We start from the raw sequence: 23,178 nt of genomic DNA, 5'->3' as shown, positions 1-23,178 counted from the left end.
GAAGGAAAACCCTTATCAACTCGTGCATATAAAAGAAACACACCTATAAATACCCAGATGTACATGCCGCATGGGTCCGTTGGAATGTTGAAACTGCAATGTGCTCAAATTGTGTTTTGGTGAAACCTACAATGGTCAATGTGCTCATATTTCGTTTCTGTGTGCTTGTGCATGGGTGTATGACCGTGCATGTGGCGGGAATCCCGTGATTACATCATTTTAGCGATGTTGTGCATACAAGCAGGATTCAAGCAGGTCTCTTTCTACACAACTTCCGCTCAGTTGTATGCACTACGACATTTCCCACCTCAGTTCTGAGCCAAATTTGATGTAATCACGGAATTCCACCGTGACAGACACCCATATGCATAGTAGAAAAAGCCCCGAGCAGCACACTCTGGTTTTCATGTACCCGCTTCATGTCATCACTTACACTTTCCAGCTCCGGGTTGCCATGGGTACCAATGAACGAGATTTCAGGGTCACAGCTTGCACAATGGCTTTATATTTTTGGAATGGTCACTCGATGTACTCATCACAAATTTTCTATTGCATTAGGGGTGAAACGACTGACCCAAATTCCTTATCGACTAGATTCAATCTTCTCGACTGACTATCGACTGGTTATCGACTGACATTGCCCTCACAGATGAACACAAGCACAGCATATTTACACATCCATACATGCCCATGCACGGTCATACATACATGCACAAGCATACAGAAACGAATTATGAGCACATTGACCATTGTTGGTTTCACCACAGCACAATATGAGCACATTGCAGTTTCAACATTCCAATGGACCCATGCGGCATGTACATCTGGGTTTTTTATAGATGTGTTTTTTAAACATATGCACGGGTTGATAAGGGTTTTCCTTCTATCGACTCAACCTTATCGACTAGCCAGTCGACTTATCGACTCCGTCGTTTCACCTCTATATTGCATGCATGCACAATATGTTCCAATTTCGTACTTTTGGTGACTTCACCACCATCGTGGAGACTGGTCGGTGAGGAGCAGGTAGCCATCGCTTGTAGAATCAAACACATGGTTCCACAGTGTCGCTGACTCAGCAAGAACAGGGTCCACACGAGGAACATTCGCTTTGTATTTTACCATCGAAGTAAGTCACTTTCCTTGTTATCAGTGTTTTTACGTTCAAAATTTCTGAGATTTTTGAATAATTGTGTTTTCAATCATCCATACTTCATTTCTTCATGTTCACTGCCTCGCTTACCGTCTGATCTGAAGAACGCGATCGAGGTGACTGATGGTTACTGCCTGGTATAACGGGTGTCGTGCTGTTGCTGTATATCCGTCCTGCCCGCGACGTTGCAGATCACATACAATTTGAAATCACATGAATTGTACTTACCGTCGTGCGTGCAGTATTACTATTAGGAAACGTTATGCAGATTGGATCGTCGCAATGTACCTATATATTTCATTTATCCCATGGTACGAAACGATTTCGGCCATTTCAGCCAATATGCGACCGTTCTGGGGGGGGGGGGGGTGGGTGGGGGGGGGGGGTGGGGGAATATAGAGCGATATTCCCTGCTGGGGTCAATAATATTCCCCGCTCGGGTCAAGAATATTCCCTGGGTCACGCCAAAAAGTTAAAGGGAGATTTTAGTGCTGGTCACGCTCTATTTGGGACAGTACATGGGATACATGGATTATACCGTTCGTACTCTGTGTATACCGTGTCCCTTAGATTTTCCCTCGTGCTCACGCACACGTGAAAATATCCGGTGGTATACCCCTCATACTTATGGGATAATCCATACATGTCTGGTCATCCTGTACCACGCAAAAACTCCAACCAGACTCATTTGTCCTCGGGCATCAGCCACGTTGATCGATTGTCCACTGAACCTTCCTTGAAGAATGATCGATCCAAAAAAAAAAAAAAAAAGGTGCTCAGAATGAGATTCGAGGAAACAACCATGGTCCTATCAGTTTATGTGGATGTCGCTCATAGATGCGGGATTTCGCGTAATGATGACTTGTTGATTCGATGCTTCAGACGATCTTCCTTTTCCGTTGGTCTCATCACACACAGGTAGTTGCGATTCCTTACGTTCTCCATGGTCTTGCCGTAGACCGAGTTATTCATAAGCTGTGTGTGTGTGTGTGTGTGTGTGTGTGTGTGTGTGTGTGTGTGTGTGTGTGCGTGTGTGTGTGTGTCTGTGTGTGTGTGTTCCAGCTAGTCTGGTTGGCGGGTGCACATATGCCAGATAAGAGTTGGGTCTGTTGCCAACAGGCTCAGATGCTTGAAGGTGTATGGTTGTATCTGCCACCTTTGTTGGTTGCAGGGTTCATATACTTTCTATTTGAAGTATACATACCTGTTGACCATGGACTGCTTCTGGCTAGATTAACTCTTGTGTAATCACTGGTGCTAGTGAAGCTCATATCAGATCCACTCTGATTTAGCCACCCACACTAGTACCAAGTATTACCCTCACTGGGAGCAGGGGTAACTGCAATTGGATCCCAGGACGGATACCCTGATATGCCGTCAATCCTTTTTCTGCACCTTGTCCTCACCCACTTACTGAGGTGCGGTGAGCCCGTAAATAGGATCAATTGCAAGTCCTCCCATAGTTTGGGGATTTCAGGGGGTGTCGGCAGTTCATTAGCCAGTTGAGTTCTCTTTCCAAGATTCCTTTCGAGTTCCGCTCTCCCCTCTCCCGGGGAGTCCCACGTGACCAATTTTGGCAGTGAGCAAGTGCAGTACAGTACAGTGTGTGTGTTTTTTTGTGTGATACATTGTGCATCCTACAATTCACTGTGACGTCAATGCACAATCCATGATGTGTGCATCAATGGTCCGTGTGCTGCACGGATTTCCATCACTGAAAATATATGAAAACCAAGCACTATGAGAGAAAAAAGTATATGAGCGGAAAGCTAGAAACATTCTCCAACCTATCGACTCTGGAAATGCGTGAGTGTCGAGTACTCCACCCCTTCCGCACAAACATTCAACCCCGATATGTTTATTTTTCATTTATTTATTTATTTTTAATTCATTAATAGAAGCTCTCCATTTGCTTGCACCATCGCTGAGTGCGTTCGAGTATGCGCGCAAATCGATTCACGAATCGATTCATGAATCGATTCGCGCTATTCACATCACCCCACAACTCCTGATACCCTTTCTATATCGGGTTTGCCGACAGCAAAAGCTTACATCACGTGGTGCAGTGTCCCAGTTGTTCGTTTGCAGTCCAGTTCTAGCGAGCAGCGGAGTAATAATAAAAGCACTCCCTGGCAGAAACTTACTGCGCGTATGGAACTCATCCGCATAATCATAGCAGATTTTCGGTTTGCGCGCATGCTATCTCCAGTTGTATGTAGTACAAAACGTACCTGAGACACGTGATGTGAGTTTTCGCTGTCGTAGACCCCATATGCAGAGTTGCACACTCTTGGTGGGTTATAATACTCTTGGTACTACAAACATAGTAATAGCTAGTTCGAGAAAGAAATATTGTATGTCGAAAAGAATTACACAAGAGGAAAGCTAGAAAAATTCTACACCTCATGGACCTTTCGATTACGAACATATACGAAAAACTAATTGACTTATCCCAATCGAAAGATTCCGAGTGCGAACAACAACAAACAAGACACGGCATGCCGCATGCAACGTTTTGGTTTTGGCGCCCACCGTTTTCACCATGTTCTCCAAGGTCCTCACCTACATTCAGGATGACCTTTAACCTCATCAATCTATTGACATTATAACCGAATACATAGAGGATTCGTCACTCATTCAACTGTAGTCTCTTTATCAACCAGTATGAGTAGCTCCAGATGTAGCACACCAATCCGTTGGTTGACAACTGACACGCCGTTTATCCCGCCGGTTGATGAAGAGGACCTGCCCTCACACCAACCGCAGCAGCCATTATACTGGAATATATTACTTTTAATACGTTTGTCATAAGAGCGGCAGATTAAGGTCAGGAAAATACAGTGCGTCACACGGAGGCACGAGTTGGAGGATATTCTTGACGATGGATTGGCTAGTCGTCAAGATATGACACCAAGCGCCATTGGAGAGTTTCTGATTTGAATCAGTAATGGCAAGTTTGGTGCTGGTCAATGTCCGATTCTCCTACCACAAGATGTTGATGTAACCGACTTCGGTGATCTCAACGAAGCCTATGATTCCGTGCTATTGCATCTCATGGTGGAACCCAAGGAGAATTACGTCCAGGCCACCCTGTATGTTGATGGAGTGGCCCTGATGAAACTGAAGGCCGTGCCCACAAGCATCACGAAGGTCAACGTCGATATGAACACCATCAATGTGGCCTCAGATGGCAGCTGCACATTGCGTGATCGCAGCTTTTGTGACTAGTCGAAGACCAAACGTATGGCTCATGAGGCCGACTATGATGATTTGAACCCTGTCGTCACCATTGCAATGGAGAAGAGGAAGGTAGTGTGCATGTAACATTTTTAGGTCAGAGTAACTCTGCTTACTTATATGGAAATATTAGTGTACATCAGAGTGTCCGATAACTCCATCTCATACTGTGTGTCACAGAAGAGGTCATGGATTTATCCATCCTCACACGTACATTGTATTCGAAGAGTAAACTTTGTAGTGTCTCATCTGATACCAGCTTGAAATAATGGCAACAAGAACTGAATTTTCACTGGTTTGAGGGAAAGATACTGAATTTTATAATGTAAATACTACCTTTCTCCTCCACTCCATTGCGATCTTCAGTGTTCGTTCCATTATGATTATTCTTTGTAATATGTATCGTATCTATCAAGAATTGACCTTTATGACGTGTGTGAGCCTGCCCATTTTCGAAAAATTACATCGGGAGGTGGAACGGGAGGAGGGGTGGCGTTGGTCACGGAAAAAACACCAACATCTTCATTATGATCCCCATAATTTAATTATGGAGTTCATAATGAAGATGTTGGTGTTGGTGAGGGCCCAAATATATACTCAAAAATTTAGCATATTATGCTTTTCGCGTATTGGCCACTTGCTTCAAAATATGCTTCGAAATCACACAAAAACAGGAAAATATGCTCGAAATATGCTCGAAATATGAACTGATATCAGTGATAATTATTAGGGGTGAAACGAATATACCGAACATTCGAATATTCGTTCGTTAGGCCACAGCCAAAGAACATTCGTAGTTCTCACGAACATTTGAACTTTGAGAATGTGCGTACGGTACGATAAACCCGTAAAAACATCGCGATCAATCACGATCGTTTCACACACCGCCTGTAGAATATGTGTAGCTGCGTGCTTGTGACAAGCGCTGCGCCAGGTGGTACACGACCCCCGCGCGCGCTCGCGCGCGGTTCACGATCTGAACCGGCACTTGGCTGGAGCTGTGGAGTCGAGGCGACGACATGTAGACGAACATTGGAACAAAGCATGAGTACTCGTACATGTACTTACATATTTTGGCTGCTCGCTCTTCCTTTGACCACTTCGTAGTTTTCTTTTGTTTCGAGTTCGCACTGTTCCCATGTCAGAAACTGTTTTCGGTCGTGCTCCCCGTTCTGTTGTTTGGGATCATTTTACCAAATCCGAGGATGAGAAGTCAAACTACCTGCAGGATTTCCCTCAGCGTATGTTTAGTTTGGCAAAACGGCGAGCAACCTCTATGGGCACCTGAAAACACAACTACGGTAACTTTCAGCATTCTTCTGTCGTCTCTGGGAGTGCAGTTATTTCTACGGCATCAACACTGAACAGGAAGCAAGTTGATGACAAACGTTGCTGTGACGCAACGTTCTGAGACGTACCGTAAAGTTAGAAACTTTCGCAAGTGATTAAATTTCGCTACTTTTGCGGCCATTGCGCATTCTGGAGAAGAAAAATCGCCACAAACTGCTCAGTACGTGCATTGCAGACAGCACAACTACAAGATTCAAAAGAGGTAAAAATCGAAAAAAAATCTCATCACAAACTAGCTGCATTCATGAAAACGCAAAATTTGTTCGCCACAAAAGTTTATTGCTATACTGTTCTCAAAAATTCAAATATTTTTCTTGCCTATGCCGGTTCGTGCGTGAGCACGCGCGTGCGACGAGAATGTTAGAGAATGTTCGTTCGTTCGTTCGTTAACATCAAGAACGTTCGAATACTCCAAATTTTATGCTCGTTTTGGCCCTAATAATTATGCGAATTCTTTGCTCCTTGTAGCAAAATTTGCTACATTTTGTGCAATATGCTAGATTTGCTACGTTATGCGACCTTGAGTCACGGACACTCTCTTCTCGGGTTAAATTATCGCCCCGTGTTTGGATGAGCATTTTTCCTTTCGGGCTAAGTTTGGAAGTGTTCCCTGACCGAGCGTGCCGTAGTTAGTTTCCATGTCCATTTCCGCAATCTGCCCTATAATTACGTGAATTCTTTGCTCCTGGCAGCAAAGTATGCTACATTTGGTACAATATGCTAGATTTGCTACTTTATGCGACCTTGTGTCAAAAGGACCAAAATTTATTACAAGGCTCTTTTATTCTTTTTTTCATTTCGTTCTCCCACTCTCACACACACATGCTCACAGTTAATTCTCCCGTCGTGAGTCCCATTCGGGACGGATACGAGAATACTACTACTACTAATAATAATAATAATATTCGGGCCCTCCCAACGGCCTCATATTATTATGATTATTATTATTGTAAAAGAGAAAAGGACATATGGATACGAGTTTAGAGTAACTCTCCATCACTGTAACATGATACTATATACAGTCAGAAAGTGCAATAACTAGGCACAAAACTGACAGAGTACTGAGACATTCGACGTCCTGACACCTAACTTTAACACATCTCCGTAGCGCTAACCGACAGCCTTCCAACTTGGAAGGTTCAATGTTATGGAAAGACCAAAGAGGGGAAGGCAAGCGCAACGAAAACGAGCAAAAGCTACAGTCCCAACGGAACAAAGAATGTCGATTGTTACTGGACGATGACGAGACCAGTACGATATTTGACAAAGCGGTCTAACTACAATTCGAAGCAGCAAAGCAGCACACCACCCAACTTGGGTGGGTCATAAATATCAAAGATAAGTAAAGGAAGGGAAGCTTTGCGAAAACGAATTGTACAAGCCGAAAGCCAAACTCCTACAGTACTCCTCATGCATGACATTGTGATGGACTAGTTGACTACAAGACAAGTTGTTTCACACGACGTACGTTTCGCCGTATGGTTCGTGACGGCTCATCAGATGTGCAATTTGAAACTCGGATGTTGCCCTTTCTTTACTTATCTTTGATATTTATGACCCACCCAAGTTGGGTGGTGTGCTGCTTTGCTGCTTCGAATTGTAGTTAGACCGCTTTGTCAAATATCGTACTGGTATCGTCATCGTCCAGTAACAATCGACATTCTTTGTTCCGTTGGGAATGTAGCTTTTGCTCGTTTTCGTTGCGCTTGCTTTCCCCTCTTTGGTCTTTCCATAACCTTGAACCTTCCAAGTTGGAAGGCTGTCGGTTAGCGCTACGGAGATGTGTTAAAGTTAGGTGTCAGGACATCGAATGTCTCAGTACTCTGTCAGTTTTGTGCCTAGTTATTGCACTTTCTGACTGTATATAGTATCATGTTACAGTGATGGAGAGTTACTCTAAACTCGTATCCATATGTCCTTTTCTCTTTTACATTTATTTATGGCTCAACATCCGAGTTTCAAATTATTATTATTATTGTTTGTTTTACATACGAAGCTCAACAGTGCAGCTGCACAAATATGAAGAGGCCGATGGGACCAAAAAATAATAAAAAATTAAAATTAAAAAATTAAATAAATAAAATTAAAAAATAAACAATGTACCGTAAAGTACCGTTGATCCGCCCCCACTCTAATTCCCGCCTCCCGCCTCGATTTTATGTCTCTGAAGCGACTTCAGAATTATACGGTAGAAAAATCATGCGTCTTTCTGTACTCATGTCCATATGCATACAGCCAACCTCGTACTACTTTCTAGTACGCAAACAAACATTCGGGTGAGAGTCTGTGTGAATGTGTAGGTCGAGTTTGACCTTTCTCACCTGTTTGCGTCTGAAAGATACAACACCGCATTGTCGTGCAACGACACTGCACCAAACAGCCTTGAGGAAATTCCCGCCCCCCCCCCCCCCCCCCTGAAAAACAAGGTGGGAAGCGACTTGGCGTGGGGGGGGGGGGGGGGCGTGGGGGAGGGGGGCAGATCAACGGTACTTTACGGTATATACATCAGTGTAAATGTTTAGAAAAAAGGGGATGAGTGGTAAACCACCATCCAGCATTCTATCTACTTTTTATACCCACTCCCATCCGGCGCAATGATCAGATACAACCATTGGGGTACAATCATGATGTCATACCTCCTCAACCACCTCCAACACCCGAAAAATCATTTTTACGCAAAAAACTGGGTGCCCGGTTCTTACCCCAAAAATGGGGTACTATCAATAGTACCCCCATTTTTCGGGCAGGGCATGTACCGACATATACTACTTAGAGAGTAGAATAGAGAGTAGAATAGAGAGTAGAATAGAGAGTAGAATAGAGAGTAGAATAGAGGACCTTGCTCGCTGTCCGGCACCTCGGTGACTATGTTCTGATCACGGGTGACTTCAATGTCCACAACACCGCTTGGCTGGGCAGCACCAAGACCACTGTTGCTGGGGAAGCCTTAGAGGACTTGTGCGCCTCGCACTACCTCACCCAACATGTCTCCGAACCAACCCGCAAGAATAACACACTGGACTTAGTTATATCCGACCTCCCAGGTGCAGCATCTGTCACCACTGGTCCGCCGCTTGGACGCTCAGACCATGTCACTATCTTAACGGAGTTCAAGACCGTACGTCCCCGCAAGGAGCAACCGGCCCTAAGAATCGTCTGGCAGTATGCTAGAGCAGACTGGGGAAGGATGCGCGCACATCTTAGCCGCATTAACTGGCCAACTGTCCTATCAAATGACCCTGACGCTGCTTGTGAAGCCCTCACAGGAATTGTGCGTGATGCCATGTCTCAGTTTTTTCCCTCCAAGACCATTAAAGTAATGGCCACTGATCCGGCCTGGTGGACACCTGCCTGCCAACAAGCGGTGCACCTAAAGCAACAAGCCTGGAGAGTCTGGAGGCAAGACCCCGATAGCTTGCAACAGAAAGAAACCTTCCTGGCATCCGTTACACATTGTGTGCATGTTCTGCAACATGCCCAACAGCAATGCAAAGAGCGAGCTTCTAGAAAGCTGTCATCTGGCTCCTTGCAAGACAAGCAATGGTGGACAGCTATTAAGCGAGCTGCTGGTGTTAGCCGCCAAAGCGATATCCCTGTCCTGGTCGACAGATCTGGACACGAGCACACCACTGCTAGGGAAAAAGCCGAGTTCTTTGCCCAATACTTTGCCATGAAGTGCAGCCTCGGCTCCAACGATTTCTCTGCCTCTGATTAGCTCCCTGCTATGCAACTTGATGCCGCGGCACCTATGATCACAGCCATCCACTTTCGTCTAGCCAATGTCCGTCGTCAACTAGCGGCGCTAAATCCGCACAAGGCCACTGGCCCCGATGGCATATCAGCTAGAGTCCTCAAGGAATGCCACAGGGAGCTGGCAGAGCCTGCTGCTCGCTTGTTCTCTTGCTGCTTCAGAGCAGGGGTCCAGCCAGCTTCCTGGAAACTAGCCCACGTGTCCCCCATACACAAGAAGTCCTCCAAGTCAATTGTTTCGAATTATCGACCTGTGTCTCTCCTCAGCATCCTGTCGAAAGTAATGGAGAGTATAGCCAACTCCCAGCTTGTCAACTTCTTGGAACGCCACCGTCTGCTGAATACTCGTCAAAGCGGTTTTCGTCGTGGCACCGGAGCTGCAGACCTCCTGACTGTCCTACAGTATGAATGGGCCAATGCCATGGCAGAAGGTGGAGCTATGCAAGCAGTTGCCGTGGACATAGCGGGGCTTTTGACAAAGTGTCTCATGCTGGCGTACTTTACAAGGCCCGCCAGCTGGGGATAGGGGGTTCACTGCTCGCATGGCTTACCCACTACCTGCAATGTCGCACCATTAAAGCTGTTGTTCATGGCCAGAGCACATCGGTGCACCCTGTTCAGTCTGGCGTCCCACAAGGTAGTATCCTTGGACCTACATTGTTCCTCGTGTACGTAAACGACATTTCAAGCTGCTTGTCGCATGGCACAAACCTAAACACTTTTGCTGATGATACAACTTTGTACTCCCTCCTTGACCAAGCCTCGAATACCTCACTACAACGCAGCCTAGATGAGCTTCATGCCTGGGGCAAGAGATGGAAGATTGCGTTTGAGCCATCAAAATCGCAAACTATCACTCTGTCGCACCAGCGGAAGGATACAGTGCCTCCCCAGCTGTCATTTGGCGGAACTCCTCTCCGACCAGATGAATCTGTGAAGGTGCTCGGAGTGACGTTTGATAATAAACTGAGCTACAGACTCCACCTTCGGCAAGTGGCATCACGTGCTAAGCAGCGGCTGGGCCTCATGCGGAAGGCAGCACCCCATCTCAGCCACGTGGGCAGGGTGACTGTTTACAAAGGATTCGTCCGGCCAATGCTGGAATATGCCCCCCCCTTGCGTGGATGGGATCAGCTCCCTCACACCTGGCCATGCTGGATGCTGTCCAGCTCCGCACCCTAATGTCATTGGCCCTGGTACCATTCTTCCCAGCCTCCTTGTTCGGCGAAAGGTCTCTGCCCTCTGCCTACTGTACAAACTGATGTGTGGCCATGGTCTGCCTCAAGTTGCAGCCATGTGTCCCCCGCCGGCTATACCGCCACGTCATCGCCGCACACGAGCAGCCCAAGCACAGCACCATCCCCACCAACTTGAGCTGAATCTCTCGCCCACGAGCTCCTGATTACCTTCTGCGCTCTTTCCCATACTGCATCGTGCCAGTGTGGAATAGACTACCACAGGCAATTCTGGACAAGCAGCCAGCCCGGAAACACCTGCAGAGATTCAAGATTGCTGCATACCGTCACCTGCAACAGAGTGACTGGCGCTCTGCTCATGACTGGTGCTAGCCATGCACATCTATCACACTGGCCTGCCATCAGTGGACGCAAATCATTATGTTGACCCTCTTCTCAAAGTAGCATTATAGTCATAGCGACGATATGCCGCTGAAACTCTTTCTCTCTTCTATAATTATATCTCTCCACCTCTTTCACTCTCTTTCCCTCACCTCTTCTCTCTCTCTTTCCCTCTCGCTCTCTTCTCTCTCTCTGTCTCTCTCTCTCTCTCTCTCTCTCTCTCTCTCTCCTCTCTCTCTCTCTCTCTCTCTCTCTCTCTCTCTCTCTCTCTCTCTCTCTCTTCTCTCTCTCTCTCTCTCTCTCTCTCTCTCTCTCTCTCTCTCTCTCTCTCTCTCTCTCTCTCTCTCTCTCTCTCTCTCTCTCTCTCTCTCTCTCTCTCTCTCTCTCTCTCTCTCTCTCTCTCTCTCTCTCTCTCTCTCTCTCTCTGTCTCTCTCTCTCTCTCTCTCTCTCTCTCTCTCTCTCTCTCTCTCTCTCTCTCTCTCTCTCTCTCTCTCTCTCTCTCTCTCTCACTCACTCTCTCTCTATCTCTCTCTCTCTCTCTCTCTCTCTCTCTCTCACTCTCTCTCTCTCTCTCTCTCTCTCTCTCTCTCTCTCTCCCCGCCATTCCTCTCGCCCCCCCCCCCCTCTCTCCCATGGTGCTTGCTGTGTACGCCGATCCCGAGACCCTTGGTCGGGGGAGTCCACTGCATCTCACCAGCGCAACTCATGTAGCGCCTACACACCCATTGTTGTCTTTTTTGTTTCGTCTTCGTTTTGTCTCCCCCTTCTTCCGTAGGTATGTGCAATGTAATAAATAAAAAAAATAGAGAGCAGAATAGACAGTAGAATAGAGAGCAGAATAGAGAGCAGAATAGAGAGTAGAATAGAGAGTAGAATAGAGAGTGGAATAGAGAGTAGAATAGAGAGTGGAATAGAGATTAGAATAGAGAGTAGAATAGAGAGTAGAATAGAGAGTGGAATAAAGATTAGAATAGAGAGTAAAATAGAGAGTAGAATAGAGAGTAGAATAGAGAGTGGTTTAGAGAGTGAAATAGAGAGTAGAATAGAGAGTAGGATAGAGAGTAGAATAGAGAGCAGAATAGAGCGTAGAATAGAGAGTAGAATAGAGAGTGGAATAGAGAGTGAAATAGAGAGTGAAATAGAGAGTACAATGGAGAGTGGAATAGAGAGTGAAGTACAGTGTGGAATAGAGAGTACAATGGAGAGTTGGTTGTTGGTTGTGTTTGTTTGAATTCGCAAACCGAACGGACTGAACATGTCCAATGACAAGGAAGCAAATGAAGTCCAAGTAACCCAGAAATAGGGACACAGATGAAAAGAAAATATGGGAACAGAAGGCTCTCAGCAAAGGAAGAAGAGAAAAGAAGGAAAGAAAAAGAATAAAGGAGAAAAAGAAGAAAAATCGTGGTCACGGCGAGAAGAAAGCTTTCAGCAAAAAGAGAAAGGAAAGGATAAAGGAGAAAAGGGGGAGACACATCGTGGTCACGGCCTAAGCCGGAGTAGCGGCAAGACACAGTAGACATAACAACAACAGGAACAAGCAGGCATGAAGTATGGGCCATGCCGGCCCAGAAGCGGGAGACACCGACAGGTAGAGAGAAGAGAAGAGAAGAGAGAGAAATCGAAGCATTTCACATCTACATCCACACACCCACACATCCACACACATACACCCACACACATACACACATCCACACACATCCACACACACACACACACACACACATACACACACACACATACATGTACACACACACACACACACACACCCACACATCCACACACATATACACACACACATACATGTACATACCCACACCTACACACACACATACACACATACCCGGACACATCCCCCCCCCCCACACACACACGTACATGCGCACACACCCACATACACACACACACAAACACACACACACAAACACACACACACACACACATGTACATTGACAGCCACACATACAATTGCTTTGCAATGTTCTCAGTTCATAGAAGAAACGGGACTGCTGCAGCACGGAACTGATGAGGAGTAGAATAGAGAGTGGTATAGAGAGTAGAATAGAAAGTAGAATAGAGAGTGGAATAGAGAGTAGAATAGAAAGTGGAATAGTGAGCAGAATAGATGTATTTCTCAACGGCCGAGCGCAGCGAGATAGGCGAGAAATGATTTCTCGAGAAATATTTTCAGTTGGAAATATTACATCTGGTGTGTTCTTCATTGTCGCTTCTTTTTCTGACTTCTTCAGTCAGTTTTGAGTCTCACGAGTGTCCCTGCCCTCCCACCCTTCATTTCTGTGCATATAATCATTGCTTTTTTTATCATATTTTGCCGTGATGTGCTTGCCATGTCTACATGATGCCTAATCACCAATGGGGATATACACTCGATTTGTTCCCTCACAACTGCGTCAGTCGGCGCGAGGGTTTTTTCCTGGCTGGCTCGGTACAGAAAATTAATCTGACGGTCCCAAGTGGTTCTGCATCATGGCCGATTTCTGCTATCCACTGTCACGCCTATTCTATGGGAGACACTCTGTTCTCAGTCCTTGCTTCCATACCTCACTCGTTATCCGGTTCACATCCGGCTGTGGCCAACTACCCTTATCAGTCACATCTGGCTGCAGCAAACTACCCTTCACTTTCTGTAGTGTCGCTATTGCTGTCTATGTCTCTGTGTGTGCCAGAATATGTGTAGCGAGAAAGTAGAGGCAATGATTGTCAAGTCCTAGTATTTGACAATTTGAATATCAAACTCACTCATGGCAGGTATAATACTGTGTTCAGACAGATAGCCATGGTTAGAGCAGTGGACCTGATTCAACTAACCATAGATACTGTATTCAGACAGATAGCCATGGTTAGAGCAGTGGACCTGATTCAACTAACCACAGATACTGTATTCAGACAGATAGCCATGGTTAGAGCAGTGGACCTGATTCAACTAACCATAGATACTGTATTCAGACAGATAGCCATGGTTAGAGCAGTGGACCTGATTCAACTAACCACAGATACTGCACTCTCACTCTCCATCGCTTTGATTGGATGTCTACATGGTAGCAATCACATGACTTGCTGTCCTAATGACTCATTCCCTGTTTTTGCTTTTCCAGCTGGTGGATGAGAAAGACTTGGCAAATGAGCTGGAAAAGCAAACGGTCAAGTGTGATTCGGGGCTATGTGAATGGAGTGGTTGCCTCAGAGATTATGTGGTAAGCTTCTTTTCAGTGTTAGTAAGTACAAGTTTTTTTTTTTTCTTTTATTTGAATTTGTTTAGAGAACAGGCAATTCTGCCTTCTCACCAGAGGAAAAACCTCCGGTTCCTGCTAAGACAAGTGATGATGATTGTTGGTGTATAGCTTTAGACTGATGATTATGCTAGTTATGTATTGAGTAAATATCTGAGTAAAGATGTGTGTACAGCTATATGTATATGTACATGTATGTGTGGAGAATGACAAACATGGTGGCAGAACATTTTATTCAAACTCCGAGTTCCTTTCTTTTTTGTGCGATCATCAGGCATTCATTCAAAACCCCATTCCGTGTTAGATAATAGGTGTTTGTTGCCTGATGATCGTGCAAGTGTGAAACTCGGAGTTACAATACAATTTTGTTCCACCTTACATGTAAGGAATGCCAGCCCTTTCGGGATTTGATCACTTTGTGGACAGGGATAAATTCAGCTAGTGTGTGTGAATCATGATATTGATTTACTGCAGAAACATGAGGAAGAATGTCAGTATGGATACTCCTGTTGTCCATTTGGCTGTGATGTAAAGACACCTCGACGACAGGTAAGCTAAGAACAACACTGATTTCGTGAGGTAATGTGTACTTCCTCCGTTAACAAAAACTTCGTGATGGATTTTTGAGGGGCTGATTTGGGCACAAACTGCCGTGCAATGAGTCGCAATCACTTTCTTGGCCTTCCCTGGCATGCCATGAAAGAAGTACAATGCAAGGAAATCGACCTTTCACAACAAGTCGAGCGGAATCGATGGTTGCGCTGTGGAAACGTAGGTGATGACAGTCATGGCGAGCGAAACTGAAATACCACTTCTCCGAGGGGATATTGCGCTGCTTGGCCTCTCTACCACTTTGGCACTAAGTGAGTTGGAGAGCGATAGAGAGCGATAAAACGGAGCAGCGAGCCCACATAATGAGCGAGTGAACAAGGGCTGCTCCGATCGCACGGCTCAATGAAAACTAATTCTGAACTCAAGTTCTTGTTCAAACTGCGCAAAGCCCAGATTCGAATGATGATCACCATGCATTCTTTCAGAAGTCTGCAGTCCGATGCGAGTCTCATGGCTAAAGAAAGTCGACTGGACTTGCTAGCCGCTGCCGTTCAGTGCTTGCAGGGGTATCCATTAGAGAAAATGGAACCAGTTTGGCTGTGCCTTTACTCCTCGTTTCCCGGAGTTCTGGAGAGCGAAGATGAAACCAGGGAGTCGTAAAATATTTTTCACGACTCCCTTGTGGAAACGAGTAATCGCCATCGCGGCGGATCACGCAGCTTGAAAGCCAACTTACTTGAACGACGGCGACATCAAGGTCAGCAGAGTGTGATCAAAAAAGCCGAGGCAAGGCTGAAACGAGCTGAACAACGACTCGAGAGAGATGACGACTCGCGTGCAGCAGATGACGACTCGGGGGCAGCAGATGACGACAGCGACGCAGGTCAAAAATGAGTCGAGCGAAAGCGACGCAAACTGAACTCTCTGCTCTTTCCTCCAACAGTTTCTCTTGAAAAGACGCTGTACATAGGCCGATTCACCTTCGTCTAGTGATTTGCAGTCGATACAAACTGTTCTTGACCTGTTCTAAGCGTTTTCATATCCATCAAAATCCATCACGAAGTTTTTGTTAACGGAGGAAGTACGTGAGTATACTGTAAATCAACAAATATTCGGCGCATTTTTATTCTCACCTATTTTCGGCCTGGGAATTTTTGGTGTTAAATTTGTTGCGGCCGTAATTTAGTTTTGCAAGGTTCAGTGTGACAGTGTAGACAGGCAGCAACAGTATAGGCTGACATTTTAATGTGTCAAAGATGTGTTTTAGCCCTGGGAGGCCAATATTTAACCCTAGAACTACCAAAATTTCAACTACCCAAGAAGTACCGGAGGCATCATATGACTGCACTGGACTTAAACATACTTGCTTGGAAATATTATCGTCAATATGTGTATAAACAGAAGTCCTTGGGGTAAAAAGTACCTTTTAAAAGGAAGAACCAATACAGGTTAACTATCTTGGAGACCAGCAGCTGGTATTGCGCGCAGCGAAAGGGCGACCTCTCGTCGGTTTACGGAAAAATAGAAGAGCATTTGCTTGCCATGCTCATCCTGCAAACTCTACATCTCAGTCCATTACCACAGAAATGGCTGCTGCTGGGCCAACTTGCTGGATTTTTCTCAGCCAGGTTGGTCCTTCTTTGACTGCTGTGATAAATACATTTACGAGCGAAAGGAGAAAATGGTGTCGCGACTCATAGCAAACGAATAATTTCCGTTCGACGTCGTGTCCGGAGACAATCTTCGTGATCAAACCTCAAGTAGCAGAGTAGTTCCTGGAAACTATTTTTAGGGATTTTACTTGATTATATGGCGTCCTTTCCTATTCAGCCGAAGGGCCGTCGGCAGACTATTGCGGGTACAGAGGTCGCCTCTTGCATAAATATGCGAAACCAATCTCATGATATTGCCTTCACTCAAAGTAGAGTCCTCTCCAATTTTTTTGTTTTCCCTTCTACCTTGTGCCCTTGATCATGACATGGATCATATTCTGGTCAATAAATGCAAATAATGCATCTGCCCCATCTTCAAAATTGTGAATATCTCGGAAAAGCCCGCATACTTCGGAAGCAACAACCGGTTGCGCGCGTTCGCGCTTGCTTGGTGCAACACATTTTCCACTATCTACCAACTTTGCCAGAGAACCCAGCTTCATGAAGGAAATCCTGCCCGAGTTTTGGAGATTGATGCTCTGTTATGGGTATGGCTCCATAGCTTTATCACCACCATTATCCGCTTCCTCCCTCGACTCCGGTCCCGTATCAGACTCATCGAGAAGCCGGAGCAATTAGTATTCACTCATCTTCATTTGGAGCATTATAACTGTGTCTCTGTGTTCGGTCACTTCTAATTGCTCGCAATGCTCCAGGCGCTCTCCTCGCATTCATCCCCAACCTCCTGCCCAATAATTTTCAAAATCAAATGAAATGCTTTATCGGCAGCGACACTGCGCCTACTGAACATGGCTTCCGCCAGACCAACAGGAACTCAAAGGACGTTCCTAGAATATTCTAATTGCCCTGGCACTTCATATCGTTCTATGCTGCAGATGACAAAGTGAATGACTTTCACTTTCAACTTAGTACAAACAAATTTGTCTGTTTCGGCAGGATTGGGGATTACGATATTGACCATAACGACACGTGAAATGTGCATATTAGCATGTCCATATGTACAAATCACCACCTTAACCCTTTATGTACCAGCCCCATCTCGAACCGTAAACACAGTTATGGTTGGGCGCGCCGCGCTTAGCTGCGCCGTCACCCGGGATCCTACGCGTGATTTTCACTCGGTTTGTTGCAACGGGAAGCTGTGATCCCACTGAACATCATAGCGTATGATAGTATAGGGGTTTGCATTGGATTTTTTTGCGCTACACAGCGCTGGACTTGAAGAAGAAGTTGCAGTTCGCCATGGCCGCGCAACCAGTACAGCTTGAAGACGCGATCGCCTTTGTGCTCCATGGAGGCGATTCAGACGCCTCAAATCTTGATTCAAGCGACTGTCCTCTCTCATCTGATGAGGAGGAAGATATCGATCTCGCTTTGCTTGGCGACTAACTCAGCGAGGACGAAACTGAAACGGCTGAAGCGATAGTAGTAGAGGAGACGGCGGAAGAAATATTTGGAGATGCAAGCAGTTCTGGAGAGGACAATGCTGACAATCAGCAATCAGCTGATAGTTCAAGTGGTGACGAGCCTGCAACTGCCAGGCGTGAATCTCGCCGCGCCACACACTCTCGTGGCACTGGTCGTGGCAGTCGTCCTGGTGCTCGCCGTGGAGTTGGCGGAAGTCGCGCGGGTCGTGGCGGAGGTCGCGCACGAGGTCGTGGCACAGCCATACCTATCGCTGCGGCAGCAGGAGCCGGAGGTACGCCAACTCGATCTTGGGATGATCAGGACAGCGCCCCAGCTCTTCCCGTATTCTCCCCGGTTCGTGTGCCAGGATGCCACTTCCCTCCCCAGTTCATGCCGACACGTGAGGTAGATTTTTTCCAATTATTTTTTTCTAGTGCTGTAGTTTCTGCAATTGTTCTTTTCACAAAATAGTTATGCTGACCGCCACATTGCTTCTCGCCAATCCTATGCAACCAACGGTGGGCACTGGCAAAATACAAATGTAGATGAGATGTTCAACTTCATAGGGCTGTAATTGTACATGGGCATTGTTAGATTGCCTAGAATCCAGCATTACTGGAGCACAGCGCCGCCTTTGCACGGAACCTGGGCGCGTGGTATGATTTCAACTAGGACTAGGTTTCAAGCTCTGCTGTCATTTCTACGTGTGGTAACCGCACCTTAGAAGACCGTAGTGACAAATTGCACAAAGTTAGATATTTGTGCGATCACATATGTACTACTAGCTGTCAACTGTTCCAACCGAGCCGGAATATCGCCATAGACGAGCGAATGGTCAAGACGAAAGCCCGCTTTAGCTACAAACAGTGTATTAGAAATAAACCAGTGAAATTTGGAGTGAAAGTATTTGCATTATGTGATAGTGATAGTTCGTACTTGTGCAATTTCAAGATATAAACTGGGGCGTGCTGAAGCTGGCCAAGCAGATGTGGGATTAGCTCACCGCACTGTGACAGATCTGATGGAACCATATGCAAATCAAGGCTACTTTTTGTACGAGGTGAATTGCTAATTCTGGACATTGTACATTTCTGGACATTTCGAGTAAAATAATTTTTCGTCGCGTGCAGAGTCAAGTCAGTCAGGTTGATGAAGTTTTTTCTTGTTGTAGTTGGCAGCTGAGCTGTCATAGCCAGCAATCGCATGTCATCACGTACATTCAAAATCAACATAATTTTGAGATATCGACCTTTTTTTCAGGATCACTTTTCAACGAGGACGAAGCAAAGTCGGCCGAACGAAGCCTAGAGGAAGAAAATCACCCTCTCCACTTCACCATCACGATACTGACATAGATACGAGATGAAACAACTAAAAAATCCACAAGAAAACTGTACGGCCATCATCGCGCTGACTTTGGTCTGAGAATTTCTATCACGATCAAAAATGTACGAGGAGCACTCAAAAATAAGCCACAGACGTACCTTTATCGCTCTCTACTCCTTTTTCAAGGCACAAAAGTCGACTCTCCACTTTCAAACCAGGAACCAGACATACCAGTGGTCCTTTTCAGCTGCTCCACGAGCGCAGGAAATGTTCACCAAGGGGCGCAGAGCAGCATCCATTCCAGAAAAAAGAGCTAAAATACGAGTGAGACTGCATGCCTGAGTACATGAGTACATGTATGAGTACATGCAGAAAATAGTCAATTTCAGCGTTTCTGCTCCAAACAGCAACTAGCTTCGACTAGAAACAAAGATTACACCAAAGGATCAAACAACAACCATTTTCTGCAGTTTTTTTGCAGATGGCTTCCTTGTGCTTGGCCCAGCACGCCAAAAATCACACCTCGGAGGAGTACAAAAATTACAACTCTCAGATGTCCTCGATTGCTGGCCATGTGTAGTTTCTCCTCGTGTCGGTGCCTTGTTGATAGCCTTTTCTTGGGAGGCATTTCAACGAGTTTTGTGAGACTATGTCGCATGAGAATTTTGAATTTTGAGTAAAATAAGAAGTAATGGACGAATCGTTGGCTTCCCCATGTGCACTCCACTTCAGGCGCTGTACAGTCTTGGACCTGTTGGCTGGAAGTGTAAAGAGGCCAACTGCAGTCCACCAATAGAAAAAATAACAAAAATGGTGCAGTATAGGATGCCTATTGACGCTATTTTACTTTCATGTCCAGAATTCCATACAGTGAAATTTAGGCCAAAACGAAAACAACCTGCTATAAAATCTCTGGGTACACAGCATGAGCAATTGTCACATATTTGGAAAGATGAAGGATTAGGCCATACAATAGATACAAAAGGATATGAAAAATGTAAAACACATAGCCAGTGGGCCTCTATTTTATTTTCATGTCCAGAAATTGCTATTCACCTCGTACACGGATAATTTTTATTCCTCGCCAATGCTGTATAATGACCTAGCTGATAATTACAACACAAGAGCTTGCGGAACATGCCAGGCTAATCGCCGTGGATTTTCTCCGCTGCTGAAGGACGTCAAACTATACCAGCGACGCGCCCAGCGGTCCGATATGCGGTATATACGGGACGGTAGCTTGCTGCAGCTGCAGTGGATGGATAAACGGTGTGTGACAATGATATCCAATATCCACTGTGCTACGGAATATGTGAATGAAAATAAAACTATAAAACATCATGGTCAGCTACATAATGTTACTGTAAAGAAGGCAGAAACAGTACAGGAATACAATATGGCAATGGGCGGTGTTGATAAATTCGATCAACTCGTTTCTTCGTTTCGTATACTTAGAAAACGAAAAAAAATTGGAAAACACTTTCTGGGTTTTGTAGAGGTAGCTGCTGTCAATTCATTCATTCTTTATGAGCATTGGTCTAGACAGAACCCAGGTGTTCTCGGTGGTGACCGCACCATGACCCAGTTAGAGTACCCGCTGGCCATCATCCGGCAGTTGTGTAATATTGACCATGACACGCCAGTTCCACTGTATAACCAATCGGCAAGGCCACAGCCTGTAGTAAAACCACCACCACATCTACCAGTGTTTACTGAAGAGAGCAGAAACTGTTTGGTTTGCAAAGGCATCGGTCCACCGAAGTCCAAATTTGCGTGTTCAGTGTGCAAGAACCGCAAAAAATCCCGCTCATTTCTGCCGAAATTCAGAGCGTAATTGCTTTGCAGCTTATCATGCTGAGTAAAACTCTATCCCGTGAGTGTATTATAGTGGAAATATGACTGACAGACTGGTGTACCAACATAACTGTATAATTTGATATAGCCTTGGCTGTGCTGTCAGGACTTCTTGATTTTTTGCTATTTTTGCACTTTTTGATAATTTTCAGGACATGCCGCTGTAACACCAATTGAGATCTGGTCTTGACTATTGCTTCTCTGCAAGCCTTCATCCATCTACTTTCAGAAAAACAAAACATGTCCATACAAAATATCTGTCGGTTTTGAGATATGAGTGTATATGTGGAGCGGGGGACCCCTTACATACATTAGAGGCGCGGTACATAAAGAGTTAATGGTCCCCAATCTCCTTGCTCCCACATGTATTCCTCTTCACGTTATTCACGTGTGGTTCTAAGCCAATTTCGCCCTTTTATTGATACCTATGGTATGTGGAGTCATATGATGCCGCGCGGTAGTTGTAGGTAGCACCCCCTGGCATTTCGGAACTGTACTAAATTTTTGAAAACACAACCTACTGCCATTAACAAAATACAAAATAAATAAAAGTTTGATAACCGCAATCAACGAGAGAGCTTGAAAGCTCAGGGCCCTACACTATGCTTTTTTACCGTGATGACCTAGACAAAAAGCATAGGGACGTTATAAATTCTTATATTAAAGTTTCAACTTCTTGCTTTTAGACATAACCTGGGATTCGAGCCCTCACTATCGCCCTGCATGCATCCCCCCATACATTTCGCATACATACTGATTCTTCCAAGTTGCTTCACGTTATGATCTTGTATTTGAAAGCCCTATTTGAATATGCATTGCGGCCAGCCGTCTTTGATTGTACGGTACGGGATAGGTACGGGACAGGTACGGGACAGGTACGGGACAGGTGCGGGACAGGTACGGGACAGGTACGGTCGAGGGTAATACGACACCGTCTACCGCCTTGATGACGGCAAAAAAAGAAAAGGGATGTTATAAATTTTTCCATTCTCCTATTCTTTTTCAAGCATTAACTGGGATTCGAACCCGCACTATCGCCCTACATGCATTCCCCGTACACTTCGCATTCATACTCATTTTTCCAAGTTGCGTCACGTTATGATCTTGCGTTTGAAAGCACTATTTGAATATCACGGCCAGCTGTATGTGGCCAGCTGTGTTTGATGGTACGGTACGGTACGGGACAGATACGGGATAGCGCCAGGCGTGACACAAACACACAAACACCAAATTAAGGCTGTGTGGACCCTGGCTAGCGCCAGACGTTACTGAAGTAACGTCTTCTGCATAGCTACGGGAATACAACTAGCTGATTGCGGTTATAAAACTAGCTGAACCGACATTTGTGTACTTTATTCATGCAATGTAAAAACGGTGGAGACGATGTGCAATAAAACGATGAAAATATGAAGAAATGGTGGAGAGAAAAAAATTGGATCCAAACAAGTTTTCGTACAACACTCATCAGGAATCGTCGTTGTACTAAAGGACACTGAAACAAAAATTGAACTATTATAGAAAATCTAAGTTAGAGAAATAACACCAAGAGAAACAGCAGTGAAATTTACAAGTGTGAATTTTAACAATCAAAGCAAGAAATGAACAAAGGAGAAAGGAAGGAAGGACAACGTGATAACACATAACAGCAGTACATTACACGTAGAACATTAACGGCCAAGCTTGGCCGCACTAAACACGACACGTTACTTGAACAATTTCAACCCAATTCTACTATCTTTTTGTACACACAAATTAGGCTTATACAGACGCTGATAGATAGCTTCCAACACTTTTAACTGTAGTCCATAACCATGACGACCACGGCACAATACAGTGAACGAAGAGTCGGAATACGAATTGCAACAATCAGGACTAGCTAGCAGATGATTGTACACCGAAGACTTGCTACCACGAAAATCTACGCTTAACACTAACACTCTCACCGGCACTCTCAACATCACTCCCATCACTGCTCTCCGACTCACTGCTCCCTCCGCCGTCCGCCCCATCCTCCGCTTCCTCTGTACTCTCTCTGTCTCGTCCATCC

The 23,178-nt window shown here is 45.4% G+C and overlaps 1 protein-coding gene across 1 annotated transcript in view; it reads left to right on the top strand.

Annotated features, from left to right (window-relative positions):
- Positions 1 to 23,178, top strand: part of LOC135812409 (TNF receptor-associated factor 5-like) — a 110,451-nt gene that overhangs the window by 24,200 nt on the left and 63,073 nt on the right. Inside the window, exons 3-4 of the mRNA XM_065325781.1 lie at positions 14,185 to 14,283; positions 14,794 to 14,868. Of these exons, the coding sequence (XP_065181853.1) occupies positions 14,185 to 14,283; positions 14,794 to 14,868 (174 nt within the window). The remainder of the gene's footprint in view (positions 1 to 14,184; positions 14,284 to 14,793; positions 14,869 to 23,178) is intronic.

Source organism: Sycon ciliatum, chromosome 3 (assembly GCF_964019385.1).
Source record: "Sycon ciliatum chromosome 3, ocSycCili1.1, whole genome shotgun sequence".
In the NCBI taxonomy this organism is placed as follows: domain Eukaryota; kingdom Metazoa; phylum Porifera; class Calcarea; order Leucosolenida; family Sycettidae; genus Sycon; species Sycon ciliatum.
Note: the sequence above shows the minus strand (reverse complement) of the source record. Positions and strands in the feature narration are given on the sequence as shown.